The following is a 26,162-nucleotide window of genomic DNA, read 5'->3' as shown; positions in this document are numbered from 1 at the left end:
GAAAACCTGTGTCTTCTTAGCAGTTCTCACACTAAGAAGTGACTATTGTGATAGCATATGAGTCCCAGGGACTGTATGTGGTGAAGAGGTGTGCCATAGAAACTTCTGTCGGTCTGTTAAGAATTCAACAATTTCAATAGAAATTTATAATTGAAGAGAAAAAATATTGCTGTGTTGCTGCTTTTGTTCCAAAGTCGATGTACTCCCGAATGTCATGCACTAAAAGAGGCCATATTTTTTGTATTATTTGAATTAGTTCTTTCTGTTTTTATCATTATTACTATTACTATTTGTTATTTCAAAGCCAATCATGTGATTCGGAAAAAGAAATAAACCCCTTTTGAATTGCCTTTGACACAGAACAAAATGGCAATGACCTCTTACTGAGTTTCCTTTGGCCTAAATGCAAACACTGAGAAAAAGAACGGTTTCACAACAAGCCAAAGTTCAAAAAGTACATCATGTACTTCAGTGGATCACTACTAGACCATAAAATCATGGGAATGATGTGTGAATGATTTACAAAGTAGTTTAACTGACAAAAAGTAAGAGTGAGTAATCACCTATCATCAACAAGAGCCCCTGTCTCTCTTCTACCACCACTTTTCAGTCCCGGACAGACAGTCTGTCTTGGTCTGTCTGTTGGAGCCTATCCCAGCTGTCATAGGGCAAGATGCAGGGCATGCCATGGACAGGTCGTCAGTCTGACGCAGGGCTAACACACAGAGACAGACAACCATTCACACTCACATTCACTCCTGCATTCACACCTATGGACAATTTAGATTGATCAATTAACCTATCCTCTTCTTGTATCATCGGTTATGAATGTGTGTGAATGTTAGATACAAGGTACTTATGCATGTATAAATGGGGCAATGAGGCAAATTGCATGAAGTGCTTTAAGTGTTCAGGTAGAGTAAGTGCTGTATGAGAACTAGCATTTATTAAAAATCTTAGATGAGTTTAAATCTCAGTAACGTTGACTTCAAAGTCAAGGTCAGAGGTCAAGCTTTCTGAAATTCTTGTGAATGTAATTACTCGGAAACAAGGTGATACAGGATTTTGAAATTGATACCAAAGGTGTATATGAGGAGGCTGGGAAGGTAGCACTGGTAATTGCCAGTATTTTTAGGATCATTGTTTCATATTTCTCACTGTGTATCATTGTTATTCAAAGTGTCTTGCTCCACCTCCTGACATACTACAAATTCTACAATGTCAGAAACCTTTAAATACATTTATAACAGTAGCACAAGTGAAACTCACATTGCTTGGAACAAGTCACTTCTCTGACCACAATGGAGTCACCATGTTCAATTAACACATGTATGCAATGTACAAGAAAATCCACCTGAGAACTTGGTTGAAGTTAAAGATATATTTGGTTGTTGGTTGATACAGAAATACTTTAACAGTGGCAAACCACACCTTTTATGTACTGACCTGCACACTTTGTTAGTTACATTTTGCTTTATTTCAGCTGCATTCTACATTTATCTCTGCTTTAACCAGCTCCTAAAGATGAAGATTATAATTGATTATCATTAGTTCACAGATCAATTTGTCTTTCCACTCACTCATCGATTCGTTTTCTTGTGTTTAAGTGTACATTTTTATTCAAGCTAATTGACATGAATCAAAAATATCCTTACAAAGCTCCTCGTGGTGCTGCAGGTTTCTTTCGGAGTCTCAAACTGATTTTGCTTGCTTAAAGAAGAATCAAAGAAACACCACCCCTTCTACCTATTTCATTAGAAGCTTGTTTTATATAAAATATTTCTTGTTTAGAATTAATTACATCAGCCCACTGTGTCTCACAAGGGGACAGCACACAGTTTAACATTTGAAGGGTTAAGGATGAGACTATCAGATGGTGATAGAAGCAGTTCATCCTCTGAAACTCCAGGTGGAAAAGTAATTCGGAAGTGCTGCAGAAGGGTGGTGAAGAAGATGAAGACTTCCGTTCTGGCCAGATTTGCTCCGGGACAAACCCTGCGACCTGAAATAGAAAACAAAAAAATACACTACATTTTATCTGATAGTAATCTGGGTCATGACAAGAAGTTGATTACAAACCTGCAGAAAAAACCATGAAGGCATCACGCTGGATAAACTTTCCATCTTTGTCCAGGAAGTGTTCCGGATAAAAAGTGTACGGTTTCTCCCATTTACTCTCATCAGACAGAACAGAAAACAGGAAAGGATACACAGCTGTCCCCTGTTGAATACACAAACCAAACTTTTTTCCTCCCTTTTTTAATATGTATTCACAGGATATTACACAAAAATCAAATATTATTTTTTAGCTGTGACTTCAAAACAAAATTTCATCTGGGACAAAATGAGTTTTTGAAAACCTACTTGATTCATTTAATCTAGCTTAAAAAAAATCAAGCTGATGAACATTTTTCACACTGTTGTATTCTATAAATATTGATCACAGAATATTTCCTCCTTGATGCTGGAACATGCTGACTACTGCAAATTCCATGAAATGTTGATCTTCAATTTGATAATCAAACACTGAGAGAAAGAATCATTCAACTCTCTTTTTCCACATCTGTGACGATGTTTTAGTAATCAAAATATGATTATTTTTTAAGCTTCAATATATAATAAACACATCATTTGTTTTCTGATATATTTTACCTTCTTAATGAAGTGACCTCTAAAGGTAATGTCCTGTGAAGTTCTGTGAGGAAGCCCCAGGGCAGCAACAGCTGTTAGCCTCTGTGTCTCATGGATGACAGCATTGGTGAAAGGCAGCTCTGTCCTGTCTTTAAACTGAACCTGACGATTTCCCACTACACTACTTAGCTCCTCCCGGACCTTCTCTGGAAGATGAAAGGGCTCGAAGGATGTAATAAATCTGACTTCAGTGTAACATAAATTTTTGTTGTTTGCAAGCACTTTGAACATTTACAGGTTCTTACCCTGTATCTTTGGATACTTGGCCATAAGAAAAAGTCCCCATGTGACTGTGCGTGCTGATGTTTCAGTGCCAGCAACAAATAAATTCATTATTGTTATCAAGAGGTTTTCATTGTGGAAATGACTGGTGGTAATTCCAGATTTCTGCGTATAAAACCAGAAGTTATTCAACAGCTGAAGCTTTTGATTATGACACAGATTCACATTGCTGTGTTAAACAGATTTCTATTCACCAGTTGGGCAGAAGCACCACCAGGTTAGGATAACGTGTTCACATTATTGCCATTGCTCTTTAAAAAACAATATCAGCATTGTATAAATTTTTGTTCCTCACCTCCAAATTGTCTTGGTGAATCAGAAAGGCATCCACAAATCCTCTGCACATCTTTGGATCGAGAGTATCTTTCAAATGACTCACCAATTTCCTCTGTTGTTCCCTATTGGCTGCAAATGCTTTTTTGAATTCATTTGGGTAAGAGAACCATTTGCCAATCCACGGGACCATGTTATAAAGCTGTAAAAACCCAAATGCATCTGTGTTAGTATTTAAAAGGGCAAGCAAATGTTTGTTCATTTCATAAGAAGAAAAACTAATGTGTCTGAAAGTAGTTTAAAGGATTATGGTTTGTTATGATTTTATTTTTAAAATCAGAAATGTCAAGTAAGGGGGGGACCGTGCCACCCTCCAGTGTAATTTAAGTTTACTGGTTAGTTCTGAGGTTATTCTTATTACATCATGAGGTATTCTTATGAACACTTTAGTTTCTTGTCTATTGGGTTTCTGTTGTGTCAAAGGCTACGTTCACACTGCGGGTCTTAATGCTCAATTTCAATTCTTTGATCAAATACAATTTTTTTTTGTCTGGTTGTTCATACTACAAATAAAATGTGAAAGCAAACGCGCTCTAGTGTGAATGGTTCACTGCCCTCAAAGTGCCCGCATGCGCAAAAGAGACGTCACACACAACGTGCTCTGTTTATGGCAGTAAAATGGCGGCTACAAAGCTAGTAGGTGTTGTTCCAGTAGTCTATCAATTTCTGCACAGTCGCAACCAACAGAATTTTGACAAATAATTAGAGAAAGAAGGACACTGAGAAAAAAAGAGTGCCCGTGCTTTAACATTGGCCTCGTTTGGAGCAGTGGCTGCTACCTCCACTCAGAGGTTTATCTTCTCCGGCGCTGATAATTGGCGTCTTGTGTCAGTGACATAAAAGACGGATTAAATGTGACATGACCATTCAAAGAGCAGTCACTTTCTAAAACATCAGATATGTATCGGATTCAGTACCACATACGAAAGTGACCTAGGTTGCATTTGAAAATACTGAATTTCTGCTGTTCAAACTGTCATACCATGATCGGATATGGGTCGCATAGGGTCAAAAAAGTCGGATTTGATGTGCTTTCGTCTGCAGTGTGAACGTAGCCTTAGTCCTCTGTGTGTTGGTGATATGTGTGTTGCTGTGTGTCCTTGTGTCTCCCCTTTTTGTTTACATTGTCATTGGTCTCCACAGTGTTTGGAAGGTTACTTTTAAAATGTATTCCACTACAGATTACAGAATACATGCCCGAAAATGTATTTTGTAGCGTATTCTGTTACATTAGTCAATGAGAGTAACATATTCTGAATACTTTGGATTACTTAATATATTATCATGCTGTTTACAACTACCGTACATGAATGTACTATTGCTGTGTGATTTATTACTATTACTGAAGGCTACTCGCCGTACCAATACCAACTAGATTTTTAAATCTTAATATAAAATGACTAACAGTAGGGTGGACATTAGGTAAGGCTGCACTTTTTGCAGCGATCTCATATATAAGAATATTCCTCACGTATATAAAACAGGTCTATGGCTCCGAACCGTAGTAAAGGGACCTCTGGCTAATACGTCGGGTTCCGTGTTGGGCTCGTAGCCGAAAACTAGCTTTACTTTGTTGTCTGGGTCAACTTTGCTAGCAAGAGACAGAGAGAAGCATTGAAAGGCTGCTCCAAAAGGAACTTATTGTTTCGGAAAAAAACACGAACACAGTCGAGTCTAAATAGCTTACTTACAACTGGGCTCGTCAGGCATTCTTGTTAGCTGCAGTGGTTATTATTATATTTACATGCTTCCAGCTCCCGTTTCTGGTCGGCGACAACTCGTATTTTCGACTCTCCAAGAAACGATTTTTGGAATATCAACAAATTAAATCCATAGTAAAAAAGAAATTTAATCCCAGTGAAGCTGAATTACAAACACCACCAAGTGTTGTGGAATTTTTTAACCTAAAAGCCCCCAAATTATTGTTTTAAATATACAGAACACTTTCTAAAATAGATGAATCAATATCCCTTCCTATTGCAAAATGGGAAGCAGATTTATCGATCAACTTAGACCAAAACCTTTGGTCTCAGATATGCTTAAAAACCTTTCAATGGATCAGAAATCCCAGTTTGCAATTAATACAATACAAAATAATACATAGAGTGCACTATACTGGTCATAGGATGTTCAAGATGGCCTATACACCTTCCAACAACTGCTCACACTGTCTAGCAAATACACCGGACAATTACATCCACGCTCTTTGGTTCTGTCCACCAGTTCAGAAGTTTTGGCGTGAGAAATGTGAAGACTTATCAAAGTGTCTGAAATGTAACATTCCAGCCTCCCCTTTAGTATGCTTGCTGGGCAACTTGGATGAGGTCACTGCAGAAATAAACACAGCCCACGTTGTTTTTACGGCCCTATGCATTGCCAAGAAAATGGTCCTCATTAACTGGAAAAATAAAAATAATCTTAATTCTAACCAATATAGAAACCATCTAATAGATCACATTAGTCTTGATACAGCCTCTGCCATCACATTTGATCAATCCCTTTGGGCTCCTTTGATCAGCTTCATCACCTAGTGGGGGTGGGGGGTCATGGTTTGGTCCTGCTTTCACTATTGTGGTTGATATGGGGGTAGGGACGGCCTTAGGGCGTCTGGGGAGTCCCTAGGGACGTTTTCCCTGGAGGGCCTAACCCAGGGGACGTGGCCATGAACTGGTTAGGGGCTCTGGTGGCTCTTAGATGGTGTTTTCCTTGTGGCTGCGTACAGCGGAGATGGGGGAGGGTGTCTGCTGGCCGACGTTGGTTACTGGCCTGGTAGCCTGGCTGCCCCTGGGTGGGTCCGGGACGGGCGTGGAGGCTTGGGGGTCTGGGGGTGCTCCGCCCCCGGTCTGGGGTGCTGGCTGGGCCTTGGGGGCTTGGGTCCTGGCTGTTGTGTCGCCGGAGCTGTGGGCGGGTGGGTGCAGGGGGGCTCAGCCCCAGTGCAGGGGATCTCTGATGCATCGGCCCAACTAGGGGGCTCTCTAACTGGTGGGGAGGCTGTTATATCTTTGCAGGTGGTCTCCTCACTACAGGAGCTCACTCTGCAGGTGGGGGAGAGATATAGGATAGGTAGAGAAGGAACTCAACCTGGGTGTCTATTGTCTTGTGTAGTTTGGGAGATGATTGGATGATGGGGTGGGTGCAGTTTTCTCTGGGGTGGAGTCGGGTGGGCTACCCCGGACTCTGTGCTGCTGCTGCGGGCCCCGGTCCGGATGGGTCTGGGCCCCCTTGCCCTGGTGGGTTCCAGAGTGTGGGGGTGCCTACTGGGGTCAGCGGGGGAGCTGGCCCCAGGGAGGGGCCGCTTGCCCCTCCCTTTCTTCCCTCCCCATCCTCAGCTGCCTCCCTATTCCCACTCTACCACACACACCCACACACGCAGGGCTTGGGGTGTAGGGGAGGCACTCCCCCTCTGTCCCCTTCTGGCCGCCTGTGCGACTCCTCTTGAGTCTCTCTGTCCTTGCCCGGAAGATGCGGAACCTTCTACCAGATTGCACAAGTTGGAACAGTTTGTTGCCAGGATGGGACGGGTCCTTCAGTATCTGCGCTGCTCTAGTCCAGCATCTCCTGGTGTAGGTGTCCTGAAGCGGGGGGAGAACAATCCTGCAGCAGCGTTCTGCTGTACGGATCACTCTCTGGAGAGCTTTTTGGTCCTTCACACAGCTGTTCCCAAACCACGATGTCATGTTCTGTGTGAGGATGCTCTCCACAGCGCCTGTATAGAAAATCCTGAGGATCTTTGGAGAGACCCTGAACTTCCACAGTTGTCGTAGGTGATACAGGCGCTGCCTAGCCTTTTTGGTCTGGACATGAATGTGGGCAGCCCATGTCAGGTCTGAGGAGATGTGGACACCAAGATACTTGAAGGACTGCACCCTCTCCACTGGAGCTCCATTGATGATGATGGGCTTGTAGTCTCTGTGCTGACCCCTTCTGAAGTCCACCACCAGCTCCTTGGTCTTGCTGACGTTCAGCTGGAGGTGGTTGTCCTGGCACCACGATGCCAGATTCTTCACTTCATCCATGTAGGCCGCCTCATCGTTGTTGGAGATGGCACCCAACACCACTGTGTCGTCAGCAAACTTCACAATGGTGTTGGAGCCATGGGTGGCCACACAGTCTGAAGTGTAGAGGGAGTAGAGCAGTGGCGAGAGGACACATCCCTGAGGTGCTCCTGTGTTGATGGTGATGCTGTTGGAGAAGCACCTGCCCACCCTCACCACCTGAGTTCTGCCAGTGAGGAAGTCCAACACCCATGCACACAGACGGCTGTTAAGTCCCAGATCCCTCAGCTTTGTGAACAGTCTGCAGGGCACTATTGTGTTCCCCCCCTTTGGTGGTCCTCTTCGGGTCCTCATACTCTGGGGCCTCTGGATGTCTGGGGCCTGGATCTCCTCCATACCTGCTTCATGCCCTGGGGGACGGGGCTATGGCTCCCCACACTCCCTAGCAGATCGTTACATGGAGAAACCTTTGGAATGCAAGCATGCTGATCCACACAGGTATGCACACAGGTGTACACACGGGTGTTCACAGACGCGGACTACACCTTTCTTGGCTGCTGCCTCAAAGCACATTGTGCGCTGTCTATCTTGTGTGCTGCACAATAGCGTTTAATATTTAGTATCTACTGTTATCTACTGCTAGCTAGTTTATTGTGATGGTGTTGTATTTATTATGTTGCTAATTTTTTGTTTGTTTTCTCTTCTGTTTTTTTTCTCCACACAGGTGATCCAGGTGTTTTGTTTGTTTTTCTTTCTTTCTTCCCCCCTTTCTCACCATGTCTTCTCCCCTCTGTTTTTCTTTCTCTCCCTCTCTTTCTTTCATTCTTTCTCCCTGTCCTATCCCCCAGTCATGTCTATCCCGTTTGTAGCAACCGAAAATCAAATCAAATAAATACATAATTATAATAAAGGTCAATCAAATGGACCAATATGGCAAGGCCATGATGATCCACTTGGTAAAATAAATCCGCTTGGCATCTTTCTTGGTCTTACGACAACAATTCTGATGGCTAAAGATCCAAACGGGACAAAAAATAAATAAATAAATAGAAAATAATAATGTGTTAGTCTGTTGCTAAAAGTTGTTTCTTCTGTTCATACCGATTTGCGAGTGGTAATTTGCTGTTTGTGGTAGAATTTGTTTAGCATACTTGAAGGATGATTGAAAAAATCTATTATCTTGTTGTTTATATCTATTAATCACAAATTCATGGTTGAAAACAGAACGAGAAATTCATTTGTTGTTTTACGTGTGGTTAAAATAATTTCATGCACAATGAGAGATATATTCAAAGCATGCTTGTAATGTATTACTGTGGTAATGTGAAAGAGATGTGAAAAGAGATAAAGAACTAAAGCTATAGCTGTGATACAAGAGTAGAAACGGAGCTGGCTGTGTGCAATAATGTTAATATTGTTGTGCAGGCTAGGTTTTTTTCTTGTTCGTGTGGAAGAAACTAAGATTTTGGATCACAATGGATTCTCTCCGGAGGGAGATGGCGAGCCTGAGCCCGGACTGAACTTTACAGAGGAATTTACTCTTCTTCCTCGACGGAGACTCCCAAGTGGTAACACACAAACCACAAACAAAAGAGAAAAAGAACTAGACTAAGAATTTTTGACATGACGAATGACCGAAGACAAAAAGACAATTGAACATTGAGCTCAAAGGGACTATTTTTTTTTTTTTTTTGGCCGGCTTATTCTTATTATTGTTATTATTACCATTACTACTGTCAATGTGGAATTTGTGTCTTGTTTATTTCATTTTGTGTAAAATAATAACCGTTGCTGCTCAGATTCCTGTCTCCAGCCATTTCATTCCATATTTGCCTCGCTTTCTATTGTAGCCCTGCCGAACCTAGCAACTGGTCCGTAGTTTGGCTGTCCTAAACTATTTAAAATGAGTCAGTGGTTACACTTGGAAAAGGTAAAGCCCCTGGAGGAAGTGATCATTAAAAAGAAAGCAAAGTTAAATGAACAGTAGCAAATATTTGAAAGCATATCACTACACAGACATAAGCAAAGCACTGCCCCTTAGTTATAAAAGTCAGTTAGAATTTACAAACAAAATCTTTAAAAACTTTAAAATATACCTGGACAGATGGGGCACTCAAAAGTGTGGTGTTTCTACATGTACGATGTACCAAAGATGTAAACTCCAGGTCATTGTAATCAAATCTGTTGCCATAGATCAAGGAGCAGAAAATATTGGCAGTTGCATTGTTTAATGATTGCTTGACATCAAATTCTCCTGCAAAGAAAATTACAAAAAGTTCATTTGTATCAAAAAGTTGCAGTTTCTGTCAGTTCACTGTTTACCTTTGAACTGTTTAAAAGCTTCCATAAGGTAATGACACTCCTCAATGATTTTGTCCTCAAATTCTTTCTTTCCCATTCCAAAGTCCTTCAGGTTGATCATTGAAAAGCGCCTCATCTCTTTCCATGTGTCATCATTAGCCCACACAATACCTGATTTGACAGAAACAACTTTCAGTAATATAGATAAAGGTTATACATAGTTGCTAATTATGACTCACACTCAAATGTGTTTGCAAAAGTCTTGTCTTAATTACGCACCATGTCCTTGAAAATGCTCATCAATAATTGGTGTCAGATCCCTTTCTCCAAACACTTCAGCATAGTCAACAAGTGCCTCCTTTACTGCGTTGTATCCTACCAGGACCACCACTTTTTTGGTCCCCAGATAGATGGTGAAAATAGATCCAAATTGTTTGGATAGCTAAAAACAACAAAAAATGTTCATATATCTTTGTTTAAAATACATTAAAATGATCAGATACATTGAAAGAAAATTCCTCCAATGACTTCCTCACCTCCAGTAACGTGACATGTGTTTTCTTCAGGTACAGCTGCAGGAAGTTCCCAAAAATGGGATATGGTGTGGGTCCTGGAGGCTCCTTTCCATCCTTTTGGGTTATGTTAGAGAAAAGGCAGTGGATCAATAGAAGGACTGTCAGACACAAAACAATTGAATAAATCCCCTGGAGAAAAACATATAGTATATCCATGGCTTAAGCTCAGTGACTTCTGTTGGTTATTCCAACTGACAGACAGGATGACTGTGTCATGGTCAAGGTTCAAGGTTCAAGGTTCTTTATTTGTCACATGCATAGTTATACAAGTATAACACACAGTGAAATGTAGCCTGACACGCTCCTCGACATGTGCAAAAATTGGGGGGGTGTAGAGGAAGAACATTATATATATCTACATATAGTATATACACTGGGTGAATGTGCAGTAGTAGCAGCAAGCAGGTGAATTCTGTACATTAATATGAATAGACATCTGACTATTTTATGGTCCGGGTGAGTGCTGGGCCTTCCCACAGGGCCGGCATTTCCACCCCTAGGCAGAGCCGCCACAGCATGCTGACAGGCTGCACCTGAGCATAATTGGAATTGCCGGCTTCTTAAGACCAGCGCTCAGACTCACACCTCGCCAGATCGTCGGCAAACCTTTGTCAGTCAGGGCTTTCACAGTTTCTCCACTCTCAGAGGACCTCTGGACGTTGTCAAGCCGCTGCCGTCACCTGTTAGGATTTCAGCGCTGGTCTGTTTACAGTTTCTCCGTGCCTGCCTGCCTCCCTGCCCAGCGCTCAGAATAATCATCTCCCCTCACCCAGATTTCCCAGTGTCGGGTTCTCCATTCAATCCACAACAGCCCCGTGGCTTCACCACGGACACTTCCAGTGCTCCTTCTAGTTTTGTTTCATAGAAATGCCAAGTCGGCCATGTGTGTTTCAAAGTAAAGGATTGTGAATTTCTGAGTTAGAACTGTGTGACTCCAAGCGGAGTATTATGAATCATAGTGTGCCTCTAAGCTAAAGTTATATCTAAATTCATGCTCCAGAGTAGAGTTTCTAGCGTGTGTTAAGTTTATTTAGGTTGCCGCTAGCACTCAGTTTCTCATGAGTGTTTTTAAGTTATTCCTTGTTTACGTTGAGCAATTCTAAGTTATGGTGAGCACTTTGAGCACCTCTCACCGTCGTTCGCTGTTTACATTAATTGCACCACTGTAAATAAAGCTTTGTCACCCTCAGTCCCAGCACCTCCGAGTGTTGTCTGCCTTAGAGTCCGTTTTCCTACTGGCCTCAGGCCGTGACAGACTGAGTGTTTTAGTGAAGTCCAGATAACCTCGTACATATTTGTTTTGTACTTTGGTCTGTAACAACAGATAAGTAATCAGGAAAGGACCAAAACATGGGATGCAATAGCCAAGTTAACTTTTGTTTAGTGTGAGTAAAAATTACCCAATTTAAAGTTAAATATTCTTAAAAGAATTCTCAAGTATTTTTTGAATATGAGTCAAGATGGCACTGGTGTTTGTGGCCTGCCATTTACCTGTCTTTCCTGTCCTGTTTGTTGTTATTTTGATAACGTTGACTTTCTTTCAAGATGCATTTTCGTTGATGGTTTATGATTGCCAAACATATATATCTGTCCACCCATAATACAGTGTATATGCTGTATGTAATCAGTTATGGCCAAAAACTTAGCTTTAATTACCAATTCATTCATCTGCATTCATTTCACCGATCAATCCGAGTGAACATTTGTCCTAAATTAAAACTGTAGAGTCTTAACCTTACAATATGAAGTGGTTTGAGGCTAGATTAGTTGATGGTAAGTGGTGCTATATCAATAAAACTGAACAGAGCTATTAAAACAAAACACATGGATGACCAGAGCCCCCCCAGCACAAGGCTGACAGGACTTTTCCCCCATATGATAAAGAAACAGAATAAAACATAAATAGATTAAGACGGATTACAATACCAAACTTAAAGATAAAAGTGCATTTACTGGACTTGTTTTGTCAGCGCTTGCTTTACAGACAAGAGAGGACAATGAAGTACAATTAGAAGTGCTTGTCCTGATAAAGACTTTTGAAATGTAAAAAGCAGCTACAGTGGGGCAAAAAAGTATTTAGTCAGCCACCGATTGTGCAAGTTCCCCCACCTAAAATGATGACAGAGGTCAGTAATTTGCACCAGAGGTACACTTCAACTGTGAGAGACAGAATGTGAAAAAAAAAATCCATGAATCCACATGGTAGGATTTGTAAAGAATTTATTCGTAAATCAGGGTGGAAAATAAGTATTTGGTCAATAACAAAAATACAACTCAATACTTTGTAACATAACCTTTGTTGGCAATAACAGAGGTCAAACGTTTACTATAGGTCTTTACCAGGTTTGCACACACAGTAGCTGGTATTTTGGCCCATTCCTCCATGCAGATCTTCTCGAGAGCAGTGATGTTTTGGGGCTGTCGCCGAGCAACACGGACTTTCAACTCCCGCCACAGATTTTCTATGGGGTTGAGGTCTGGAGACTGGCTAGGCCACTCCAGGACTTTCAAATGCTTCTTACGGAGCCACTCCTTTGTTGCCCGGGCGGTGTGTTTTGGATCATTGTCATGTTGGAAGACCCAGCCTCGTTTCATCTTCAAAGTTCTCACTGATGGAAGGAGGTTTTGGCTCAAAATCTCACGATACATGGCCCCATTCATTCTGTCCTTAACACGGATCAGTCGTCCTGTCCCCTTGGCAGAAAAACAGCCCCATAGCATGATTTTTCCACCCCCATGCTTCACAGTAGGTATGGTGTTCTTGGGATGCAACTCAGTATTCTTCTTCCTCCAAACACGACGAGTTGAGTTTACCAAAAGTTCTACTTTGGTTTCATCTGACCACATGACATTCTCCCAATCCTCTGCTGTATCATCCATGTGCTCTCTGGCAAACTTCAGACGGGCCTGGACATGCACTGGCTTCAGCAGCGGAATACGTCTGGCACTGCGGGATTTGATTCCCTGCCATTGTAGTGTGTTACTGATGGTGACCTTTGTTACTTTGGTCCCAGCTCTCTGCAGGTCATTCACCAGGTCCCCCCGTGTGGTTCTGGGATCTTTGCTCACCGTTCTCATGATCATTTTGACCCCACGGGATGAGATCTTGCGTGGAGCCCCAGATCGAGGGAGATTATCAGTGGTCTTGTATGTCTTCCATTTTCTGATGATTGCTCCCACAGTTGATTTTTTCACACCAAGCTGCTTGCCTATTGTAGATTCACTCTTCCCAGTCTGGTGCAGGTCTACAATACTTTTCCTGGTGTCCTTCGAAAGCTCTTTGGTCTTGGCCATGGCGGAGTTTGGAGTCTGACTGTTTGAGGCTGTGGACAGGTGTCTTTTATACAGATGATGAGTTCAAACACGTGCCATTCATACAGGTAACGAGTGGGGGACAGAAAAGCTTCTTACAGAAGACGTTACAGGTCTGTGAGAGCCAGAGATTTTCCTTGTTTGAGGTGACCAAATACTTATTTTCCACCCTAATTTACGAATAAATTCTTTACAAATCCTACCATGTGAATTCATGGATTTTTTTTTTCACATTCTGTCTCTCACAGTTGAAGTGTACCTCTGGTGCAAATTACTGACCTCTGTCATCATTTTAAGTGGGGGAACTTGCACAATCGGTGGCTGACTAAATACTTTTTTGCCCCACTGTAAGTCAACAAGGATCTGTGTCCACACTCCTCCTGTGTCCACAAATCCTCAGCAGTGACAACGCTTTAACGCCATAGTTCAAAATCCTCAGTGCACACCTTTTTCTCCGCTGTGTTCATGGTGCTTTCAGCTGTTTAACTTTAGGGAGGGGAGAAAGGTTTGACATCTTTCACAACCATTAAATGTTAGAAGAGCCTCTGAAAATGAGGTCAAGTTCACTTCCCAAAGATTTCGTTTCGCTGTACAGCACTTTGGTCAACCTGTGTTGTTTTTAAATGTGCTTACAAAAAAGTTGACTTTACTTGAAACATATATTTCACCCCAAAAATCATGCACACACGCACACCCCAATCAAATCATCTCATGTGTAAAGTGCAATAATGCAAGTCATATTATGACTTTTGACAGGAACATTGTTTTCTGCAAGTGACTCCTAACAACATTACACTCTGCAGCTACATATGATATAGTCACCTGTCAGACTTCTACAAAATGAGCAGCCAAAGTAAAAAGTTGGCAGGCTCTGTAACTCATCTCCGAATCTAATGATTGTGATTATGAACCAAACAATTAAGCTGCTGTTGCCACCTGACCTGGTGGGTGTCAGTGAGGGGTTTAAACAGAATTCCTGCAACTATGTATTATATTAAAATAGGAGATCATGTTTTGGCTGTAGGATTTATTCTGCAGCACTTGCAGAGGCTTTATGCTCTTCCTGAGCTCTATGTGTCACCTAGTGGCATTTTTAGGTATTGCCAAGCAGCTATAACATGAAGTATAGTGAGACAACAATATTTAATCCATATATATTTCTTGAACACACATTTCCAACCTTTAACACTGCTATTTATATCCTTCCAAGCAAGAGAATCACATCAAAAAATAGCAAAATAATAGTGGTAATAGTGACTTGTGTGACAGACAGTAAGCTTTTGAGCTTGTCATGGCCAACTCAGTACAGAAAGTCATTCTCAAAATGATTAATCTAAAAGGACGGTGTGTTTGTGTTTTGGGGGTATATCCATGCAAATGCATATACATGGATTTTTGGGGGTCCTCATCCTGGCTTGTGTCTTTAAGTCAAAGGATGAATCAACAGCCAGTGTCATGGCCTTTTAAGTTCCAGAACAGAAAAATAGTCTAAGAAAAGGCCGTGGGTGGCAACAGGTGGTTTGTTTCAGAATGCACTTCTGACTTGATTCTTTGAAAATACATGGCGTTTATTTCATGGTAAAATATAATCCAAAAATCAACCTAATAATTTTTTTGGCACTTGACCATGCTCTCATCACTGCTGAGAGTGGAACCCAGGTACACGAACCTGTCCACCTCTTCTAGCTGCTGCTGCTGATTCACAGTGACCGCTGTGGAGATCAGGGAAATATTTTACTGATAATTTCATCATTACCATTACATTAATTATCATTTCATTAAAGCATTTATTCAATAGATTACACATGTTCTTAGTTAAGATTATTACACCTATCACAGATAGCTTCTGTCTGGTAAAAGGTCAGAAGCGTCAACGGGCGGGGTGAGGCCGAGTGCATTTTGAGGTCGAGACATACATACACACGAACAGTAGTTAGACTCATGTTTAGGTAAGAGTTCAAATAATAGTTTGCAAAAGCTTGTGACTGCAAAATTGTGTCTGCCTAAGGGACAGTTTGTTCCAGGAGATTAGCGAGAGTTAGAAGATTAATAGGAAGCACCTGGCCTCGAGACGGAGAAGATGTCCTTTTAAATGTGTCAAAAGTCATCAACAGAACATTTGTGGTTTCGAAACTGTTAAGTCTAATTGTTGAATGTTGCCATTGTGTTTCTTAAATTTGTACAGTCTTAGTTCAAGCAGTAGGATCAAAGCCATTCCTTTGATCCTGACCACCTCTCCAACCACTCTGTGCTGGGGGAGATTTTATTGCAGATACATCCTATCTGGAAGATCTGCTTCTTTTCTGACCCTTTGGTCAGCAGGAGGTCTGACACACACACACACACACACACACACACACACACACACACACACACACACACACACACACTCTTACTTAAATACAGAAGTTCACACATCTTGGGACCATGTGGGCGTGGCTTTGCTCTGACGTGTTTTGTGTGAACTGTCTCTCAATAAAAGGTAGCAGGAGGAGGTCAGATCTGGGGGTCATTTTCGTGGTGGACACAGACGAACTGTCTTGTTTTCTTCATGATGAATAAGTCTCTAGAATTAGCGGGGCTGTGGAAACACAGACCCAACAGAAACGTATGCATGTATTGTATCTGCTTTGACGCATGAGGGGGCGTCATAAATAATACCCTGATGTTATAAAAACAACTGCTTGTGTATCATTGGGCGGAGATCGATGCTGTCTGTGTGCGTTGGAGCGTTGGTGCGAGCAAGGCTACATTGTCCGCAAAGTCCAAATCCATGAACTGCTGAAGGGGATTGCGTCCAGCGACACCCATCGTTCCAATTGTTCGGCGCATGACATGGTCGATGGCGATGTTGAAGAGGAATGGCGATAGGACACAGCCTTGTCGCACACCCGTATCAATGTTAAAACATTTCGTAATGCCGTTTTCTGCCGTTTGGTTTCTGACACTTTCAGGTAATTAAACATGCCCTGGTTCATCATTACTCTACCTGAAAAAGAAACAACAACAGTGTCCAGAATGATATTATGGACCTTGACCTGAAAGGGGCATCAGGTTGAGGGTACAGGGTTGTCTTCTAAGAGCTCTTGTGGCATTCTTTTCTTTTTTCTAACACGTTTGTGTGGAATATAGCCTCCACAACTAGCTCACTGTTCGTCTCTTCCAGTTGTTTATTGGTCCAACTCACAAACTCATCAGCTGCTCCTTTAACTCCCTGAAACTCCCTGATATATTTAATGAGGCTATCCTTTATTCTGTCAACCAAACACTGAGCTGCTAAAATATTAGAAGACATGGGCCATAAGGACAACCTTATACTTCACAAGTGTTTCAATGTGTCCCTTTGCTTTTTCCATTTCTCCGTTTCTATCACACTATCTGTTGTGTCTGTTAATACAAGACTGAGAATTGTTCATAACACCAGATGTGGATCAGCGTAAGAGACTTCTCAGAGAGAAATTAAGAGAACCCATGATGTTGTTCCTGCATATTGGCAGCACCATCAGTGGAGTTGCCCACACGTGCAAATATGAATACTGATTTAATCTTAAGTTTGTTTCACTGCCTCTGTGAAATACTTCCTTGTAGATTTTCCACAGCCCACCACAGCAGTAAAGTGCTCATGAATGGCGTCTGTCACATATCTTAGGACAATAGCACACTGTTCTAGTCTGTTGACATCTGTTGGTTATATAAATTTGAAATGAAAACATGTCTCACTTGCATTTGTACTCTATCACTTTTCTGAGAGCATCCACAACTTTATTGACTATATCCTTTGACATAAGGGTCACAAAAGAACCCCTATCTTTTGCACCTGTGTCATTCCATCTGGCTGGTACAACTTCTAATGTGCTGTTGAAGGCACATATCATACCCCCTCAAAAGGGTTAACAACTCTAGAAAGTTGCCATGATTGACTGCAGTGTTTTATGGAGAGTAAGCACCCTCTAATCCCTCTGTAACGAAGTCCACTATGACTTTTGCCACATCTAAATTCTATTATCTGATGCTCATGATTTAAAGACATTTTTGTCTTGCAGAAGGAATTTTACATCTGTCCTTAGCCAGTAGAAAGTATGCATCAACACTGTCTCTCCAATTTTCTCATGAGCTGATGAATATGTTCCCATGCTTTCATACCACCTTTTATGAATGTATTATCAATTTCTATCAGGTCAAACACCAAAAACAACAATAGAGGGATTGTTTGTTCTTTTCATTAAATGTCACCCACTTGTGGTTGATGGCATGCTTGTTGTTAAACAATTTAGGGAAACTTGTGGGCTATTGTAGATGGTAACTGAAAAACATTTGTAGATCCTGCGCTTGAAGATGAGCAACGTAATCAAATTCCATGTCCGCATCTATACTTCCAGCTGCCTGAGTATCTTGGACCTTCTGCTGCAATGCTGCTACTGTCTCACTGGGCTCTATAGCTTCCATTTCAGCATCTGACTCACCTATAATGTATATCATTATAAAACGTAGGACATACGCTCTGGGAATTTATGGACTGAGATAGCAGCCAATGCTTAAATATTGTTAATCTATTTTATTTGGGATCATATCAATTTTAATACATTAATTTTGCTTAGTCTAGTCAAAACACCTATGCCTGTGCTTATACCACTCTGAATACATAGATATCATTTTGAATCTATCAGTCACATCTGTTATGTACATCGTTTTTAAAGAGTTAACTGGTATCCTGTTTACCTGTCCCCTCTGTAGTCATAACCATGCTCCTCATGTCCAGCTGGGTTCACCAGCAGGATCAGACTGGTTAACCTCCTGGTCTGATGCTAAAAAAAAACATTTAAGCGCTAGCCTATGTTGCCTATAAGTTATAATATTGCTCTTCAAGTATTTTGTATGTTTTTTGGGTTTTTTTTTACAATTTATATCACAATTGTCTATTATTCATATTCACGATGCTCAATATAGGCTATTTGTCTTGAAAGGCTAAAATAAATTAGACTACCTACTATCATGTCTTAATATGATTTGGATACATTTCTTCTCTGCGTGTTATATTTTACACTAGACATAATTAACTTACTTTGAATTACTTAACTCTGTTAAGACTATTCAAGAACCAAGAAGAACCAACACAAAGCTCAGAGAGCAATGGTGACAGAAGATCACAGGTGAAATTGGATGATGACTTGGTGGTGCACATGTGTGACTGCATGTATCTTGTAATTTAACATTATATAATTCACATATAAAGCTATGAATTGTAATTTTAAATGGTTTAAAAGCATGTAGAATAGCATATGCAGGCAAGTATATTCCTCCTTTTTTTTTTTTTTTTTAATCAAGAAGCAAAGACAAAAAGGAAAAAAAAGAAAAAGAAACAGGGCAGGGTTCGGTGGTTGAATCATCCGTCCCCACCAATGCCAAAACCAAATCTACGCCTTTGATATATACATATGATATCTTCTGTTTGCTATTTATTCCTGATGACTTTACTATTGATATTTTCTTTCACTCCTGCAAAGTTGGCGTGGAGCATACATATTTTTTGGTACATGTCCAATGACAAAAAAAGCGCTATTTTATTCTATTCTTCTATTTTGTGTTCAGACCTGTAATGACTTTTTGCTTTCAGTTCATGGATCTTGAATTTGGTTTTTTTTGTATTGTTTTTTTTTGTTTTAGTCCTTAACATTTATCAACTTATGTTCTCTCTTCCTCATGTGGCTATCACTTGGAATGTTAAATCAGCCTTCTTTTCCCTATTTATCCACCTCTATTCTCCCTGTTTGATTTGGCATTACCTGTTTGTCACTCTGTATCTGGAAGTCCCACATGACTTTAGTTCAGTTGTTCTTAGCTACATTTTGGAGGAGGACTCCATTTTGATCTTGTGACTTCCAGCCCATATTCCACAGAGATATTTCTGTGTACTATAACAGCCACTTGGTTATGGCAAGCTATATAGGACCTGCCTTCTAGCATATTACTCTCTACTGATAGATACTGGTCTATTTTGTGGGCATCTTTGCAAAGCCTGCGCCTGGCATTCTGCCTGGTGTGGTACACATTGGATTTTAATAAACTTGCAGTTAAAGCAATGATTAGCAACTCTGCTCTGTCTTTCAGTCCAGCTTTGTCAAGCCATTGGTAGGACATTTGTAGTAGAGCATGGTGATATGACCCAAAATATTTATCACGATATACATTTGAAAATTTGCAATAACGATATAACTGACGATATAATTGACACTAGACAAAATATTTTACAACTCCTTAACTTTATTAGTGCAAAAAAAACCCCATCAATGTATTTTCACTTAAACAAGCAGCTTTTTTAAGTGCATTAAAGTTATATAAAAATGTAACAGTACAAATGCAAATTCCTTGCTGACAGTTTAACCAAAAGGCATTTCCAGTGGAAATTGGCCGACATATCCTCAGCATAGCCATGTATAATATCCACGAAACTTTAAAAGAAGTTATACACACACAATGCGGTAATATTATGTAGGGCTGGGTATCATCACTGATTTCTAGAATCAATTCAATTCCGATTCACAAGGTCCCGAATCGATTCGATCCATGATTCGATTTAATTCGATTCGATTCGATTCAATTCGATTCGATTCAATTCGATTTGAATCTGGGAAATTTTGACAGTCAGAAATATTATAATTCAGATCAGTACATTTACATATTTTTGTATCTAAAGGAAGCTGACACACGCAAGACTTTATCAAAGGTGTGAGCATCACAGAAAAACATGAAGGGGATTTTCCTGGCCTGGGATTTTATAAAAATATTCTGCAGTACATCAAAAACGAAAGAAAACCATTAATCAACATATGAACATTACCTCTGAAGTTACAGAGGTTTTATTAGAGACACAGCTAAGCATTTTGCATTTTGCATAATTTTAAAAAGTTTAAATTTGTTCAGTACTGAACGGCAGAAATTAGGTTTTCTTTTCGGAAGTATATAAAATGAAAAAAACACCATCGGCCGACAGCGCTGTAAACAACGGTAGACTTGTGCGTAACAAGCAAGCGAATAATGCAGAAAACAGATTTTTAGACGGGAAACTGTTCTTGAAGTACAGAGAGAGAGAGAGAGACGGAGAGAAAGCTGTGCATCGTGGTCGAAGCAAAACAGTAAAAGTCAGAGTGAATTCGTGACGATGTTTATGTGAAGCGTAGTTTGGATCTTCTTTTGCTGCTGGTTCGGTCAATATTGTTTGGAGAGACATCAAACTAACAGCTTTAGAATCAGTGCATAAAGGGCGTGAACACAAAGCGCGGACCCGCCGACAGATCAGAATCAGCGAGCTGTCGGCTTTCAGCCCCGACTGTGAGAAAGGCGACATCTAACTGATTCTGATCCGCGGGTTGCGCTGTGTGTTTAAGTCTTTGTGCAGAATCCGTGTTCCTGCTCTCATTTACTGTCTTAGCTGTTTGGTGGTTGTTGAAATTTTGTGAGATTTCACCAGAGATTCTGGCATTTCGGGCAAAATAAATTTATATTAAAAAAAATCGATTCAGGATTTTAATGAATCGATTTTACGTTATCCAAGCCAGAATCGATTTTAATCGATAAATTGATTATAAAAACCCACCCCTAATATTATGTTGAAGCACAGTACATATCACTCCGCCAGGCTCCTGCCTACGATAGCCGTAATGCGCCGACAATCCATCAAGCGGTGCGGCTTCGTAGCTTAGCAAAGTCGTACTGAAACATTTGACAGATTTTCGAGCGCCCTGTAGCACATAAAATCGTTTCGAGGTCAGTAAACACAACCAGAATTCATACATAAGGCCCATTGGGGCACTGTCGATTTTCAGAAAAATCAAAGGATTGATTTTAAGTGTACCGCATTTTCCACAAAACACGGTAATAACGACGACCCGCTAGCATGCTCTACCAAAAATAGTGCTTTGTTGTGTATCTGACGGATGAAAGCTAAACCAGTTCCACACCACTGAAGTTGCAGCTTTTTTACAAACCAATTCTGGTTCATCCGTTTCATTTAACGATCCGCTTTCGCTCTTCTCATTCTGCATCGTGGCCATGTGTGTATGTAAACAAAGGCACTGCGCATGCGCGTTTTACCCATATTCTATCGCGATATTTCATTTTCTTATCGTTGCCCAACATTACACCTGTATTACCGTGAACGGTATGATATAGCTTAGCCCTAATTTGTAGGACGAACATCAAGGGTTTGTCCTACAAAGGTTTGTCCTTTGATGAAGTTTCGGATACAAAATTTCTGGGTGTGATAATAGATAACAAAATCTGCTGGAAACCTCACATAAAGCATATACAAGCCAAACTGTCAAGAAGCATCTCCGTACTAAGTAAAGTTAAATATTTTTTGCCTTCCAAATCACTCCGGGTACTTTATTGTTCACTTATATTGCCATATTTGGAATACTGTGTGGAAATTTGGGGAAACACATATAAAACTGCACTTCAACCAATATGTAAAATTTAAAAAAAAAAGCAATCAGGATGATTAATAAAGCAGGATTTAGAGACCATACTAACATCATGTTTTTGAAATTAAAAATACTGAAGTTTATGGATCTTATAAAATATAAAACTGCAAAAATTATGTACAAGGCCAGATACAATATGTTACCAGGAAATATACAGAGGATGCTCTATGACAGAGAAGGAGACTATGAATTGAGGGGGAAATTGAATCTAAGGATTCTTAAAGCACGGTCAAAGGTTAAAACCTTTTGTGTCACTATTTATGGGGTAAAACTGTGGAATAGTTTTACTATAGATCTACAGCAATGCTCAGGAATTAGTAAGTTCATGAAAATACTTCGAAAACTGATTTTGGAAGAATATGATACCGATAAAGATGATCACCCATTGTATGTATAAAAATATCAAATTATATCCAAATTATATCAATCACGGTAGCCAAGTTTATATAGGTTCTCCTCGTGTATTGTGTGGAGTATGTGATGATGGGAATTAGGTGAATTATGTGGGATCAATAAGATGTTGAGCAGGGGTAGGAATTAATAAGTATGTTCATACTTCTTCCTACTCCTTTTCAGACCAAACATTGTTACATTATGTCAGACGATTTTGTTTTATTTCATTATATTTTTTTTGTTTATCTGAACACATACGTGTGTGTGTATATATCTACATATATATTCGTATCTGTAAATGAAAATATATGTAGTGTGTATATATTGTTTTTTGTTTTATATGTCTGAAACAAATAAAGATACAATACAATGACACTTACTGCTCCTCCACCTCTTCTTTTACTGTTGTTTCTGCTGATTGCGCTATTTACTAAGTACCTCATCACTCAGAGCCATCGTATTTGATGTACTGATGGATTTTTGTACTTACATCATGCATAGTAGCTTTAACAGCTGACTTTTTACTTTCTCTTTCAAATGACTGTAGAGTAAAACTGTGACATGAGGGATTCTTGGAAAGGTAAAGACGAAGCACTAGAGAGAGGGGTAAACTCTGTTTCTAGCTTGTGAGGTTGCAGGTCAGATATGGCAGCCAAGAGCATCTAAGTAATACAAAATACTTATAAACATGGAAGAAACTAAACTTGTGGGTGTGAAATGCTGCAGTGCAAAACAAATATTCTGGCATCAGAGAGGAGGAATCCCAGCTCTTCAGAAGTCTTCCCTTCCCTGATAAATGAATATATCTGTCAGTGCTCTGTGTGCGGGCAGGAGGAGATGTGGATCCAAGTGCAGGACTCTGAGACGGAAATATAACTGAAAACCACAGCTTTATTGCTGGCACCAACAAAACAGAAACCAAACATGAAAACTAGTGATGGGACGTTCTGTATCGAGGCTTCGAAGCTTGTGTCGAGTAATGGAGGGGGCGTTTCCGCGAAGCGCGTATCGAGGCTTGCTTCATTTATGGGAGGAGCTGAAAATGATGACGTCCGAAGCCTCGCTGCCCGGCTGTACCACGTGACTGGTTCATGAAGTGGTTCGAACTTTGCCGCGAGATATGACAGCGATATAAACCCTCAGACTTCATTCAAAATGTGGGTGTTTGATGGAGAGTTGCGGTTAGTGAGAGTTTGGAGACCATTTGGAGGTTTATGAGCGTGAGGAAAGTCAGGAGAGAATGGAGCCAGCTAAGAAGAGGAGGATGTCCTCCCCTGTGTGGGAACATTTTGATCTTATTCCTCCCAACAAGGTATGTAAATTTCTACAGAAGATGTATTTTCATGATACTGATGCTGCAATACAATTTATGTTGAGCTGTCTTGACTTTTGTACAAGGTGAAGTGTTTGCTATGTGCCAGGGAGCTGGGATATAACAACAACACCTCATCCATGCTTAGGCACTACAGAGCTTTGCATGAGAATAAGGGGGACACCGATTGTGGAGCAAGACCAGGTGAGCCATCAAATGCAATGATAATATAGCATGCAGTAATGTTACTAAATAATATAACAATATTATACAACTGTTATAAGTTACGTGTGTGATATTTATATTTGTGCTTTATCTTTATTGTCTTTCCTCAGGAGAACAATCTCAAATAGATGAAGACCTGGTCAGCATGGTGATTGAGGACTCACAGCCATTTAGCATTGTGGAGGACAAAGGATTCAAAAGATTTGTTAAATCATTAAATCCTAGCTATGTTCTCCCCACTAAAAAGGCCATAAAAGCAGTGAAAATTTAGTTTTTACAGAATAAAATGTGAACAGGCAGGACTAGCTGTCCATACCTCAACGTTACAAAAGCACAACCACTGTCCACACCCCAACCACACCTCACCTCACAGTAAATGATCATTTCCATTTCAAGCATTTCCAAATAATCATTTCCCATACTGCCACTATAAATATACACAGTATACTGCATCACTACAATATACATGTTTTACACACTCCTTTTGTTGTTGACATTTACAGGCTGTGTGCAAAATGCCACACTCTTCAAATTCATGCCAGCTATTATTTTTACGTCCAGTAGGTGTCCTGCTAGAGCAAATGAAGCTTCATGAAGCTTCGCGTTGGGGTGAACCAATTGGATGAAAAGCTTCAGTGCTTCATGGGGCTTCATCTGCCCATCACTAATGAAAACACTAACTGGAACACACAGGCAGGATCTGAGGGTACGACACGACACCGAGCACGGGAAAACACAGGGCTTAAATACACAGGGTAATAATGAGGGAATGGGCAACAGGAGGGAGACACAGCTGGGAGAGATCAGGGCTGATGAGACAGGGAACAAAGCTGCACACACTAACATAAGACAAAGACTTTCACAATAAAACAGGAATCACTACTCATTACCCAAGCAAATCATAATTCAGAGAAAAACCAAACATAAGAACTAATCTCTTAACAAGAATAACTGAAACATAGATTATAATAATAATCAACAAAGCACCAGAGAAACATAAAGAACAATCCATAATTCAAAAAATAAACCAAAACATAATAAACTCAAAATGCTGGGTCAAATCCCCCCAGAACCGTGACAACATCACAGGTTACCACTCGTAAACCTATGATATATACACACATAAGAATTCCCAAAGCCTCTTTAACAAAATAAAGCTCTCCACAAAGTGTATAGAATTAAAGAGTGCACAAAAACAGGCAATTACAAAAAAATGGGTTCTACGAGCACAATACAGGAAAAAAAAATGCTGAAATTAACCATCAATAAACCATAACTGGAGTATTTGTGATATATTAAGTCATTTAATTAGCTTACCATAACTGAAAGTAGTATTTTACTTTTAATAGATAGAGTTAGAATAGATACAGATAAATTTAAGGCCATTGTTGTGTAACACACAATTTTTGACAAACACATATAGGGACCTTCCAACTTAAAAAAAAAACCCACCAGGTGCAGTAACCAAATCAAACTCCAGGGGAGTTGTCTTGATACACGGAGGATAACAAAAATCGGGTAACTGTGAATAGTAAGGACTTCTTCTGAAACTTTGAATTTAGGCCTGTAACACCTATATAAACACCCTCCAATTTGGCCCTGCCCTATAATTCAAACTGTCCAGACATCGCTGTGTGTATCCTTGCCAAATGTCCAGACAAATATCATTGGAGCACACATGCACACACACACACACACACACACACACACACACACACACACCTGCGTGTTAATCTGCATGTTTTTGTTTGGAGTTTTTTTTGCACTAACGGTGTTGGCTAATCCTTCTAACAGAGCCAGCAGGGTGACAAGTTAAAATAACAAAAAAGATCCTGTTGTTTATTCAAAAAGTTCATGCAGGTAAATGACATATTTCACAACATGTGTTAAAAAACTGCTTTAAAAAATTAAAATCTCATTGTGTTAAAATCAGGGGGTTGAATTTGTTTATTTAATTTTATATTGTTAAGAATCAACATTTTGTCAATGATCTATGAAGTCTGAATGAGGTCATCTGAGATCTACTACTTTTGTCTCTGCCCACTTACATGAAATCACAGTATCCCCATTTGAGTAAAGGTTCTCAGTGAGGAAGCATCAGTTCATCATTTCAATATGATTATTTCTCCTGTTCAGGGGTGTAACATCAGTACCATTCAGGACTGTGAACCATCTCCAGAGGAAGATAAGATATCTGGAGATGGTTTCTAAGAATTTATTTTTTAACTTTTAGAAACATTTTGTGAATATTTTAAAAAGCAAA

The 26,162-nt window shown here is 40.2% G+C and overlaps 2 protein-coding genes across 3 annotated transcripts; one reads left to right on the top strand and one right to left on the bottom strand.

Annotated features, from left to right (window-relative positions):
- Nucleotides 1-1,366: 1,366 nt before the first annotated feature.
- Nucleotides 1,367-10,391, bottom strand: LOC146692429 (cytochrome P450 2K4-like). The gene is made up of 9 exons (XM_085432519.1): nucleotides 10,139-10,391; nucleotides 9,882-10,044; nucleotides 9,624-9,773; nucleotides 9,398-9,555; nucleotides 3,269-3,448; nucleotides 2,937-3,078; nucleotides 2,653-2,837; nucleotides 2,080-2,221; nucleotides 1,367-2,002 (listed from the first exon to the last, which is right to left on the bottom strand). Exons 1-9 carry the CDS (start codon nucleotides 10,331-10,333, stop codon nucleotides 1,818-1,820), a joined length of 1,500 nt encoding a protein of 499 aa, XP_085288645.1. The 5' UTR covers nucleotides 10,334-10,391; the 3' UTR covers nucleotides 1,367-1,817.
- Nucleotides 10,392-23,307: 12,916 nt separating this feature from the next.
- Nucleotides 23,308-24,558, top strand: LOC146692428 (uncharacterized). 2 transcript variants are annotated; one of them, XR_014915189.1, is made up of 3 exons: nucleotides 23,308-23,674; nucleotides 23,823-23,878; nucleotides 24,010-24,558. XR_014915189.1 is itself a non-coding variant. In XM_085432520.1 (3 exons), exons 1-3 carry the CDS (start codon nucleotides 23,603-23,605, stop codon nucleotides 24,168-24,170), a joined length of 351 nt encoding a protein of 116 aa, XP_085288646.1. In that variant the 5' UTR covers nucleotides 23,308-23,602; the 3' UTR covers nucleotides 24,171-24,558. The 2 variants fall into 2 exon arrangements, 1 of the variants encoding a protein (XP_085288646.1); XM_085432520.1 differs by having other exon boundaries at nucleotides 23,761-23,878.
- The last annotated feature ends 1,604 nt before the right edge of the window (nucleotides 24,559-26,162 follow it).

Source organism: Copadichromis virginalis, linkage group LG15 (assembly GCF_057382275.1).
Source record: "Copadichromis virginalis isolate Kocher_CV1m ecotype Utaka linkage group LG15, C_Virginalis_male_GT1.1, whole genome shotgun sequence".
Classification (NCBI taxonomy): Eukaryota; Metazoa; Chordata; class Actinopteri; order Cichliformes; family Cichlidae; genus Copadichromis; species Copadichromis virginalis.
The sequence above is the reverse complement of the archived record's forward strand: the minus strand, read 5'-3'. Positions and strand labels throughout refer to the sequence as shown.